This window comes from Carassius gibelio, chromosome A23 (genome assembly GCF_023724105.1).
Source record: "Carassius gibelio isolate Cgi1373 ecotype wild population from Czech Republic chromosome A23, carGib1.2-hapl.c, whole genome shotgun sequence".
Classification (NCBI taxonomy): domain Eukaryota; kingdom Metazoa; phylum Chordata; class Actinopteri; order Cypriniformes; family Cyprinidae; genus Carassius; species Carassius gibelio.
This window is the reverse complement of record NC_068393.1, coordinates 7267135-7280076: the sequence shown is the minus strand read 5'-3', so window position 1 is coordinate 7280076 and position 12942 is coordinate 7267135. Positions and strand designations below refer to the sequence as shown.

The 12942-nt window shown below is 37.2% G+C and overlaps 1 protein-coding gene across 40 annotated transcripts in view; it reads right to left on the bottom strand.

The window, feature by feature from the left end:
* LOC127944672 (basement membrane-specific heparan sulfate proteoglycan core protein) overlaps window positions 1-12520 on the bottom strand; it is a 262930-nt gene extending 250410 nt beyond the window's left edge. For 33 of the 40 annotated variants that reach the window (XM_052540809.1, XM_052540826.1, XM_052540788.1 and 30 more), the window contains exons 1-7: window positions 12445-12520; window positions 12275-12316; window positions 11883-12143; window positions 6144-6407; window positions 5478-5750; window positions 3523-3813; window positions 2893-3147 (exon numbers count right to left, since the gene is read on the bottom strand). In XM_052540809.1, the coding sequence (XP_052396769.1) occupies window positions 2893-3147; window positions 3523-3813; window positions 5478-5750; window positions 6144-6407; window positions 11883-12143; window positions 12275-12316; window positions 12445-12475 (1417 nt within the window). In that variant the 5' untranslated portion in view covers window positions 12476-12520. Of the gene's footprint in view, window positions 1-2275; window positions 2555-2892; window positions 3148-3522; window positions 3814-5477; window positions 5751-6143; window positions 6408-11882; window positions 12144-12274; window positions 12317-12444 lie in introns of all 40 variants that reach the window. The other 7 variants (XM_052540823.1, XM_052540829.1, XM_052540831.1 and 4 more) reach the window with 5 other exon arrangements.
* Between the last annotated feature and the right edge of the window lie 422 nt (window positions 12521-12942).

The following is a 12942-nucleotide window of genomic DNA, read 5'->3' as shown; positions in this document are numbered from 1 at the left end:
ATGGGCCTGCTTTGCATAAGGCCACTGCAGTACTAGCTAAAAACCAAGGGTTTTACCCCAAGCTTGCCATCACAAAAGCCTTTGTATCAAGGTGGATCAGACCTGTGTGGCTGCTCTGGCACCTTGGAAATACCTCAAGTTGCTGGAACAGGGCATGGCTACAATCAACCAATCTCTTCCCCCTGTCCCTCAAGACCACCCTGTTGCTAGGGTTAGCATTGGACAAGTGAATGAGAGACTTACAGGCACTCTCGGTGAGCCCTACCTGCCTTGAATTTGGGCCCAGCGACTTCAAGGTCATCCTGAAGCCAAGGCATGGTTATATACCTAAAATGCTCTCCACCCCATTTAAAGCACAGGTTATAACCATATCAGTGCTTTCTTCCTGGGAGGATGATCAAAAGTTGAACTTTCTCTGTCCTGTCAGGGCTCTGAGAATTTACACTGATTAGTGTTCTACCCTGGTTAGGCAGTCGGAACAATTCTTTGTAGGCTTTGATGGAGCATACTCCTCTTTGGGCCTGCAATACCCTATGGGATTAAGGGCCTATTCCACCACAGGCATAACCTCATCCTGGGTTTGGTCTAGCAGTATGTCCAGCGCAGAAATCTGTGCGGCGGCTGGCTGGGCCCCGCTGTCTACCTTTGCCAGGTTGTATAATTGGGATGTCCTGGCCTTACAAGCACGGGTCCTTTCTGCATAGTAGGCAGGCACCTGCCAAGGGCAGAACCAGTTCTTAGGCTTTGACCTATTCCTGTACGCTCTTGGCCCTCCCTGAGGGCCTAGGCTGAATGGAGACTTCCCTGAATTAATTAATTAATTAATTAATTAAGGGCAGGCTGACCTTGGTGAGTTTGGCCCTTTTGCCTCCTGCAGAGTTATCCCGCTGATAACATGGACCCTCTGAACCCCTTTTGGTGCTTAAGGCGAGTCAAATATTGCTTGTTTCTCTGACATAGCTTGGCAGGATTGTTATGGAAATGGTACTCATTCCTATATCTCAGGGAACCAAGGTTTCATTAGTAACGGAGTATGTTGTTCTGTATTTAAAAAATAGTTGACGTGTTAATATTAATTCATATAAAATCTAAATCGAATTTCTTATTTCATTTATGGGCGACTAGCAAATATGCATCACATTAAGTGTGTTAGTTTTTGTTAAATCTCTGTAATCCAAATGGATGGACATTTTATTGAAATACATACATCTTCAAAATAGGACAAAATAATCTTTTGAGTTTATGGAAAGCACAATATGACATTTTTATTGCCCTAAGGCACCTGGGCTTTTACTATCTGAACTCTTTTGTTAGTTTCTTTCAGTTTTTTTTTTTTTTTTCAAATGTTTTTCTCTGCAGGTATACTGTCCTGAATGACTCGCTTTTTTTGAGAGGATTTCCAAGAAAGGAAATTTCCTCATCCTTTGCCTTTCCATCGATAGCACTTTTCACTTACTTTTTATTTTTTCGCTTGGGTAAAAAAAATGTTTTCCTTGGAAATGCTGTTTAGTTGCTGCTAATAATGATGCTAATAGTGTCTGACCTCTGAAAGCTATTGTCAAGAGTAGGCAGGAAACTGTACACTGATATAGGACAATGCAAATTAAAACACATTATATACTATAAACAACTTCTTCATTAAACTGAAGTTTAAGGTGCCTGTCATTATTGCTTTCATGTGCATCATTCATAGAATATCATGTCAAAAGCAGTTTTACTTGCCTTTAATACGAAGTTGTACAGCTTCAGTTTCTCTTGTAGTCACCATTGTTCTCGTCAGATGTTTTCCTCTGCAGGTGTACTGTCCTGAATGACCCGCTTTTGCTGAGCTGATGGAGAGTGTGTTTCTAGAAAAGGAAATGTCCTTATCCGCTTTAAGCGAACCTCCGTTTTTAAACCATTCATAGCCCCATTTATTTGACTCTTCATCAACTGAACACTTCAGAGTCACTTTCTCAGTTGGGTAAAACATATTCCATTGAGACTCTATTGACAGATTTAGTTTAGGTAGCTCTGCACAGATAAACAGCATAACATTTTTTTTTTTTTTTCTAACAATGTTTCTGTATATGTAAAACTCAATATTGAATAATTACAAAACAAACAATGTTGACAATTTAAAGAACATAAAACTATTATACAAGCATGAAGTTATGATTTATGCTAAATCCATTTAACGGTCTTCGAAAATAAGAAAAAATAATGTATTTTAAATGCAACAGATTATGATTTAACCATGACATGTCTTTTAAGCTAGACAATAATTGATTCTTACCATGGACTGTTAACAAATGTTGTGTGCTTCTTGCAGTAGACACCTTTCTGCCCTGCAGCTCAGCTTGACACACATAGTGGCCGTAATGACTGGACTTTACTGACAGTGTGAGAGTGTTCCCTTTTATGTTTGTTTCATCACTGGAGACGATTTTGCTTGAATCCTTGAACCACATATAATTCCAGTTTTCTGAAACACCTTGAATCACACACTCTAAATACACTTTTTCACCAGGATATGCTTCTGTCCAATCAGACTGAATTTGTGGTTCAGTCGGTTCTAAAAGAAGAGAACAAAATGGAGGATGAATGAGGTCAGATATATGTGGTATAATGAGATACATGCATGAACAGTAGGTGTTGCTTATATGCCAGCGGGCACAGATATGTCATGAAGAAGTGGAAGTAAACTGTTGATGAAAGATAGTTGAAAGCACGTAGCTTGAGATCCTGAAGTTCAATACTGTGCAATACACAACAATACATAATAGAGAACCTAATCCTAAGATGTTCATGCATTTCCTGGGAATTTTACTGAGGCATCGTAGACTCAGTGAATTCACAATGGGAATAATATTACATAATAGAAAATTATAAAGAGGTAAATTATGGACTCACTCTGAACTCGCACTTGTAGAGTCTCACTGTCCACTGAGAAGTCTCCTCTCTGTGCTTTACAGTGATAATTACCACTGTCAGACAGAGATACTGCATCTATGGTCAATTCTGGATGTGTGATCCGAAGGGTTGAGCCTTTATACCAGTGGTATTCCCAACCTACTCCTGGCATATTACAATGAAGCTGGACTCGCTCCTCAGTGTAGAACAACTCAAACCACTTATGTTTTGTGATGGTTGGTTTTGGTTTGATGTCTAGAAGCAACAGAGGTTAAAAATTAAAAACACTCAACCGCTTTTAAACAAAAACTCTCTTGAATTGCATGTGCTTTTTATTATTTATTATCCAAAACTAAATGAACTGACTCATGCTGCCAATAGTGTCTGACCACTGTCGAGAAGAGTGGACAGGAAACTTTAAATGCAGACATGAAACACTGTACACTGATACAGCTTCTTGACTGGAATGCATTTTAAGGCACCTGTAACTCTTTCTTTCAAATAATTCATAGAAAATCATGTTTTTTAAAATCAGGTAAAAATATTCAACAGCTTTTTCACAGGACTCTCTTGGCGCCTGTCACTTGTCATTTATATATATTAATCATAGAATATCATAAGTAGTTTTACCCTGAATACGAAGTTGCACAGCTTCAGTTTCTCTTGTAGTCACCAATGTTCTCGTCAGATGTTTTCCTCTGCAGGTGTACTGTCCTGAATGACCCGCTTTTGCTGAGCTGATGGAGAGTGTGTTTCCAGAAAAGGAAATGTCCTTATCCTTTTTAAGCAAACCTCCGTTTTTAAACCATTCATAGCCCCATTTATTTGACTCTTCATCAATTGAACACTTCAGAGTCACTTTCTCAGTTGGGTAAAACATATTCCATTGAGACTCTATTGACAATTTCAGCTGAGGCAGTTCTGCACAGATAAATAACAATGTAATTTAGAATTGTACAAAATTAGAATTTAGAATTGTACAAAACATACACTTTTCTTTATAATTTATAAATAACCTTTATGAAAGTATTTTAAAGACAATTTAGGTAACACTTAATAGTCTAGGGACCAATTCTCACTTAGTTACTTATAAGCATACCTATTATTAACATATTGGGTTTTTATTAGTACTTATGAAGAACATATTCTGCATGACCAAGTTCTACATTCCTAATCCTACCCAATAGCTAAATTTAACAACTTCTTTAACTATTTATAAGCAGCAATTTAGGAGTTTGTTCAGGCAAAAGTCATAGTTAATGGTTTGTTATTAACAAGAATTGGACCTTAAAATAAAGTGACTGCAATTTGTACATATGATTTCAAGGAAACACCAAAAAACATTTGCTTAAAGTCGGCATGAAACTGAAGTTTCGATAGTTTTTCTTCTGTATTGGTATGTATATCCTGAAACGGCTTCTGTAATCTAGGTAGGGATTTCACCCTTCCACTGCAGTTTGATTGGCAGGTGATCTGACTAATCGTAATGGCAAATCAAATACTATAGAATACCCAATACTTGTCACTCATATAATTTTGAATTGGAAAAAAATGAAATGCTCAATATGGCTGCTCTATCGAATAAAGCCCCTCTTCCTGAGTAAAGGGACAAACGCTAATCGGTAAAGTCAGTGTATCTGTCTAACTGCAGCTGCTGTTAGAAGTCCTGGTTGCTATAGAAACAGTCAGCTTTCTGAGATGGGTGCTTAGGACTGCTCATGCACACTGGCTGGTCTAACATGGAAAATATGCTTTTTCAACATTGAACTACTTTTCAACATTTAAAATATATAAAATGTATATTGTTTTTATGTCTGTGTCCATTGGCAAATCTGCTAACGGACACATGCTGTATTGTCACGGGAACATCCCAGCTGAAGATAATGATGTCACTATATTTCCAAGTGCATTCCTAATGAATACATAATGGGACGTATGTGCCCTGCTCACTCCAATGTCCCCACTCCAAGGGGATAAGGATGATCACTTCCATTTTGAATTTGTCCGGGAACCGTCCGTACCTATACTAGTCACACACCCCTAGTGTATTGCCATCTTTCTGCAGTTGAGACCACATAACTTCTCATATTCATTCATGTTTATTTCATGCATTAACTAGTGGCAAAGAGGAAGAGATGATCGAGTCACACTCTTAAACTGAAGCCATGGCGTTCTCAGGCCACACATCATCGCAAAGTAAAAAATACATTGCAGATTCGGAAATCATGAAGAAAACAGATGTTTGTTTGTTGAGAGGGGGAGGGGACGTTAATGTATTTGATTAAAGATCACAAGAGCAAATGAACTTAAAAAAAATAGTAATGTGCACGGATAAATCATTTCTAATGAAATACTTAAATACTGTATAAGTACTGTTGTTGTTGTTGTTTTTTTATGGTGACTTTAAAACTGAAGCTGGAAACAAACAGCACAACATTTTTTAAATAACTATTTCCTGAAATTAGACTTTATTATTATTATTATTATTATTATTATTATTATTATTAATGTCTGTATTTCACAATGCAACAGATTATGATTTAACCATGACATGTTCTTTAAGCTAAACAATAAAAGATACTTACCATGGACTGTTAACAAATGTTGTGTGCTTCTTGCAGTAGACACCTTTCTGCCCTGCAGCTCACCTTGGCACTCATAGGCCCCGTGATGACTGGACTTTACTGACAGTGTGAGAGTGTTTATGTTTGTTTCATCACTGGAGACGATTCTTCTTGAGTCCTTGAACCACATATAGTTCCAGTTTTCTGAAACACCTTGAATCACACACTCTAAATACACTTTTTCACCAGGAAACGCTTCTGTCCAATCAGACTGGATTTTTGGTTCAGGCAGATCTAAAAGAAGAGAAAGATTACTTTGTTTTATGAACAAAGTAATTCTATTTACAATTTTATTACCATGTTAAGAAATATTAATTGAGCAGCAAATCAGTACTTCAGAATGATTTCTGAAGATCATGTGACACTGAAAACAGGAGTAATGATGCTGATAATCCAGCTTTGACTCACAGGAATAAATTATATTATATATTCAAGCAGAAAACAATCTTTTTCTTAATATTTTTTTTTACAGTTTTACTGTATTTTTACTGTATTTTACTGACCCCAGACTTTTGAAACTTGTAGCATATATCCAAGCTTGTTTTGTTAATAATGCATTTGCCAACAACAAATAAATCATAATTGGTTCTACAACTTAATCAAAATCATTTGTATTATTGAAATTACCTTTGACATTCAGTTGAAATGCATTACTTTGTTGGGTTGTTACTTGTCTGTTTTTGAGTTTTCCTCTACAAGAATATTTTCCAGAGTCAGGGTGTTTTACAGTGATTGCTCGGACACTGTCGCCTTCTGAAGTCCAGGTATCTTTTATCCACTCGAAGGTCCAGCCTGAAGAACCACCTTCAATTTCACACTTCAGTTCGATGTTTTCACTTGGGAAAAACTCTGTCCATTTAGGATCCACAGTCAGCTTTGCTTTAGGAGGATCTACACAGAAATAAGATAATACAAAAACCAGGCCAATATTATTTACACTCCACAATTGCATTTTGGCCCAATGTACTGGGATTTGTATATGTAGTAAAAAGAGAAATTTAAAGTTATATATTATAGTGACGAGTGGGGTGGGGCCGAGAGACGTGGGAATGAGGAGGGAGGCCAGGTGTAGTGATTGGAGATGAGCTGCACCTGCGCCCCACCACCGGTCTCGAGTCCCACGTAGAAGATGGAAGGATATAAAACTGGAGCAACGACATTGAAGGACGAGAGAGGACCAGGCCTGGGCCATTATTTTATGTTTTGGTTTTTATTTATACGCACCAGTCGTCCGTGAGGGGCTGGTGCGCTGTTTTGTGATTATTTTGAATTATTAAAATGTTTTGATTGTCCGCCGGTTCCCGCCTCCTCCTTCCCGATGAATAGGAAGTTTTTATCATTACAGTGGTGCCGAAGCCCGGGAGAAGGAGGGACGTGCTGCTGAAGATCCCTCGCCGTTGTGGTGAATCCGCGGTGCCATCGAGCTGGAGAGGAGTGTGCCGCCATGGATGCTCGAGGTGGTGGGCTGGAGCGAGTTGCCGGCGGGGCCGAGAGATGTGGGAACGAGGAGGGAGGCCAGGTGTAGTGATTGGAGATGAGCTGCACCTGCGCCCCACCACTGGTCTCGAGTCCCACATAGGAGATGGAAGGATATAAAACTGGAGCGACGACCATGAAGGACGAGAGAGGACCAGGCCTGTGCTTTATTCTGCGTTTGTTTCTTGTTTGTGCGCGGCAGTCGTCCGCGAGGGGCTGTCGCGCTGTTTTGTTTATTTTATTATTAAAGTCTTCATTTGAATGTTCGCCGGTTTCCACCTCCTTCTTCTCGAGATTATGAGGTTTGTAATTTATTACACAGACTTTTCATTAAGATCCTGAAGAATAATATTAACTTAAATGTGGATTATATGACCTCTTTAATAACTACTCCTCTAGCCCCAGCTGGTCGGCTTTGGACAAAGGTTTTTTTTTTCTGGCCAAAAAACCCAGGCTGATGGCCCCGAGGAAGCACCAACAATGCATGATCAAGCCCCAGAAGTGACAGTGGAAACACATACTACAACACCCGCTTTTCGCCCGACAGTGGAAAAGCAGCTAATGTGTCCTAAACTGCTTTGCATGGCTACACGGAGACACTGAGGGGAGAAAGGCATCAGAGAACTCAACATAGGGTCTCAAAATACCCCAACCCGACCTGATATTTTGATTAATTTCATATAATACACTCTAAAAAACGCTGTATTTTTTATTTTTTTTTCAACCCAACTGCTGGGTTGAGACTGCTGGGTAAGGACCTTGGGTTGTTTTAATTTCAATTTTGGGTTTGCAGTATGGATTGGTGTGTTAGTTTATTTATTGTACTTAAATATCTGATTAATAAAAAAAAAAATTAGGTTGAAAATTGGTCTTGATTTATAACCCAGCGGCGCTGGGTTGGGAACGCAGGCGTGAAAGAGAGCACGCACATCACGTTAACATCAGACCACAACAGTGCAAGAAGCTTCCATTTTCTCAGCATCTTCAGATGAAAGCGAGTGAAAAGCAGTTTATGGTAAGTAAACATAAAAAATTTGTAATCGTCATTCATTGTTTGAGATTATATGGAAGGCAGAAATAGTTCGAAAAAAACTTATATTGAAAAATACGTGGACACCGTTTTCGCCACAGAAATAAGTTGACGTGAGTCTTAAGTTAGCCTCTTTTACTGAATGGAACAGGTACTTTTAATATAATGTCAGTGAGTGTCTTATGCTGTATTTACAAATTATTTTTTGAATTTTTATTTTTTTAGGTGTTAACAGAGGTTTATTAACATATTTACATTTTAATTTGTCATCTCCTTTTTTCACAGTTAAACTGAATGTAGTTTCTTAAAGGAAACTGCGTTATGTCTACCCTAATTATTTTAAGGCTGATGAAGTGACAATAATTCTTAAAGTGATGTTTTGCATGTAATTGGAATTTTTTGGTGAACTAACCTTTTAAAGAGCAGCCTTCCACGTACATGAAAATTTGTGAGGTATGTGAATGTCATGTTTTAATATTTGAGTAAATAAGTAGCATTCTGAAAGCAATACATTTATTTAAACAATATTACATGACCTCACACTAGTGCTGCCATTATAGCATGCTAGAGCGCTGTGGTAAACAACCACACAACGTGTTGAAATGATAAGAAAGACCATTTACCTATCCTTAATGATATGGATGCACCTTTAACCGAAAATGTATATATTTTAAAGGTTTTATTTCTTCAAATGTTTTTTCTCTCTTTAGGCCACTGCTGAAGAATAGGTGGTGACTGGGATGAATGCTGGTAATTTCTGAAAGCTGGAAAATGTAATTTCCCCTAAACTGATGCAACAGTGTTTTTAAAGGAGGAGACTGCCCTGGAGTATGTATAAGATGTCACATGACTTTGCTGTGAGAAAAAAAAAAAAGTGGCATGACATTCAGCCAAGTATGGTGACCCATACTCAGAATTCGTGCTCTGCATTTAACTCATCCAAAGTGCAAACACACAGAGCAGTGAACACACACACACACACACACACACACACACACACACACACACACACCCACACACACACACTGTGAACACACACCCAGAGCAGTGGGCAGCCATTTATGCTAAAGAGATCATGAAAATTAACAGTGATGCATGATCTGTTTTCATGGACAAACTGTAATTGTATAATTCGTAAAAACAAAATGTTAAATGCTTGTTCTGTGTTGTTTAAGCAGAATTGGAGTCATTCACACACATTCTCACATTCTTTCACATATATATTTCTGATAACTGTTAGAATATCAGTGTTAATGTGGTTTATTTACTGTCATGCTAGAATAGTTTGTAAATAACTTAACTATGAGCTATTTATATAATCATTGTATAATAGGGGTTTTGAACATATATATATATTTTTTATACAATATATGACATTTACAAAAAAAAGTAAAATTCGATCTTAAAGGGATTGTTCACCCACAAATTAAACTTTGATGTTTATCTGCTTACCCCCAGGGCATCAGAGATGTAGGTAGATTTTTAACTCAAACTGTTGCAGTCTAACAGTTCCATGAAGTAAGTGGATGGGAATCACGGCTAAAATATACAAAAAACAAAAAACAAAAAAAAAAACATGAACAAAACCAAACTAAACCCTGTGGCTAATGACGATACAATAATGTGTAAAGACACTAAACGATTGATCTGTGCAAACAAACTGAACAGTATTTATATAATTTAGAACTCCTGAGTGCGTACTCCTGGGGGTAAGCAGTACTTTTCTGCATTTGTTTTTACATGCATGTACTTTTGACTGTTTTCTTTTCTTTCCTTTTTGTATACAGTTTTACTTTTTGAAAGTCATTCTGTGTGTGTAGAAGTGATTTTAAAATGACAAGATTTATAGGTTAAATTGTCTAGCTCGATTTGGGTTTAATTTAGCTAGCAATGTAGTCATTTTAAACCATAAAAAGGCAAACCAGCATGCTAGGTCAAACATATAACAACACAACAAACAACCCAATTTTTGTGCCCTTTTTTCTGGGGATATATATATATATATATATATTTATATGTACACTATAAAATCTGCTGGGTTAAATATCACCCAATTTGGGTCATCTTGGCAACCCATGCACTTGATTGCCTAAATAACTAAATTTTGGAGTTTTGGGGGAGGGGGTAACTTTTAAAGCTTCATTTCATCTATATTTTATTTCGAATTTAGTGTTTTATAACTTCAATTTCTGTATATTTCTGCTGAAGGACACAGGTAAATATGACATTTATTATAATGGGTCTACATTTTATAATATATATAAAATTTGTGATTTTCGTTTTTTTGCAGAATCTGTTAGTTGATATCACAAAGAAGCCTCTCCGTGTTTGAGATAGCAGTATTGGTATATTTAAAAGCGTACATTTTGAGGTTGAAATCATCTAGTTTGTCGGAGATTCTAGCACGCAGTAGGGGCGTTTCATTGTCTGTGTATTTCCATACTGGATAAGCCGGCATATGTTTCTTTTGTTATTGCCCCCGCCCTCCGAGGGAAGCGTGGCTACTTAGTATGCAGCGCTCTGGCCGGCTATAGCTGATATCAAAATTCAATGAAGATGGACGCCGCAAAGATGATCGCAGACGAGCTGAACCGTGGCCGTTACACCGAAAATGTTTTGAAGTACTTCTTCGACAAGCCGGACGCTTATAAACAATCGCTCACTGATTCTGAAGACGATCTGAGTGACGATGAAAGCGGCATAATAAGACTGTATAATATCCCTAATCTACAACTGAGCGAAGATGACAACGAGGAAGAATGTATTGGACTGGCGTCAGAGGAGTTGGACCGTAAGATATCAGAGGCTATATCGATAGTAACATTTGATGGGGATAAAGACAGAGAAATGGGGAAAATCCGTAACATTTAGAGGCAAACAGACGCACCGTGCAAACTTCGGAGATGGTTACATCCACAAAGAAGACCCCGACAAAGAGAAAGTGTGCCCGAACGACTTTTAATTGGAGGAATCGAGATCTGCAAGAATACTTTTGTTTCTTATGCGGTGAGTTTCCATAAACATCAAAGTTTGTCATTTTGTGTTCATTCTAAGAACACTTTCACGTTATCTCATGTTTAGTCCATGTTTAGACCTTCCCATATCTACCTATTGTTATTAGCTAGCTCATCGGTTATCACAGAATCCTGTTAAAAAAGTCCTAATGCTACACAATGAAATCAATTCACCAAGTTTTATGTAGAAAACCAGCAAATAACACCAGCAAATAACAAATAAAATTAGCATCAATATGTACCTTTTGTTTACATAAACATTAAAATAATAACATTAAAAATGATGGCCACATTTGAAAGATTTTTTATAAAAAGATAAAACTCACATATTTCAGCCTCTAAATCATTTTTATAAAAGTCAAAAAAGATAAATTTACTGACATTTACATTGCACATTCTCCTTTATTATTAATAGTATGCGGTTCGATTTTTCCTGTTGTCTCTATCATTGCTATGCAGGGGGTATGGCTTATCTAAATGAGATGTAAATGAGTCCCATTGTCACTCGCAGCAGTGAGAACTGCACAATCTTCAGAGGCTATTTTCTGCTTTTTGAGCTTTTTTGAGTGCCTACCTTCAAATGGCCACAACTTCTCCAAATATTATCAGATTTCCATGTGTTACACATCGTTGGAAAGCTTGGAGATTACACTTTCAGAGTCTGTGAATAACTGAAAATGCCCCAGAACCTACTTGTGTCCAAACTTTCCGTGATTGGTCACACACACACACACACACACACACACACACACACACACACACACACACACACACACACATATATATATATATATATATATATATATATATATATATATATTATAAATGTTTGTGATATTAATTTACCTTGTAGAGTTAAAGTGTAACTAGCACTTATTTCCGATTCAGAAGTTCCTTTTTTTGCTTTGCATTCATATTTTCCACTGCCTCTCGCAGTGATGCTGGGTTGATGTTCACTAAGATCAGCAGAGTTCTTGTACCAGTCATATTGTAACCCTGATAGTGCCTCAGGTACCTCACAGTGCAGAGTGACTGTCTCTGTGCTGTACAGCACTGCATGAGATGGATTCAAAGTAACCTTTGGCTTTGAAATCTGAACAGGAGGTTCTAGGGGAAGAGTGATTCTTAGGTTAGAGAGGCTAAATTCACAACTGTATTAAAAAGTGAATTGAAACTTAAAATAGTCATTATAAGTACATATAAAATCCAGAAACCATTATAAAAAATATAAATCTCACCACCAGTGCTGTCATGGGATGTTACTTGCACAGTCACTGCCACTATAAATTAATATAAAGATTCAGAGATTCATCTCACTGTGAAGAGCCATTACAGTAATTTGATAGTTTTAGTTTTAATGGTTTCTATTGTGTTAATAGTAATTAATATACCAAATATTGCAACTTACCTGTCAAAAGGAGGATATTAAAACTTTCCATTTGCAGATGGAATCAAAGCAGAGCCAACAGTGAACAAATTGCTTGCTTGAGTAAGAAAAGCTTCCTGTTGTGCTAACTACTTATAATGTCAACCTGACAGGAAATCATGATGTCATATATACTATATTTCCATTTAGCCTTAAAAACTGAATAAACATACAGGTTGAGTGATATTTTAAATCACAGATTTCTGTTTTCAATTGTAATACAGCGCTGTGTGTGTGTGTGTGTGTGTGTGTGTGTGTGTGTGTGAGACAGACAAAGGGCCAATTATAATGTAACACTATAATGTAACATCATGTAACCAAAAAGTCAAGATCCATGAGTGTGTTTAAAATCATTTATTATAAAATTTTTACAGACATGCATGCAGAATTGTGAATTCTTAAGTTCATCAAAAATGTTGATGAATGCAAGGTTTTATGTGAACAACTTTGTTCCTCCAACCCTGTTGTGTCAGACGTCCT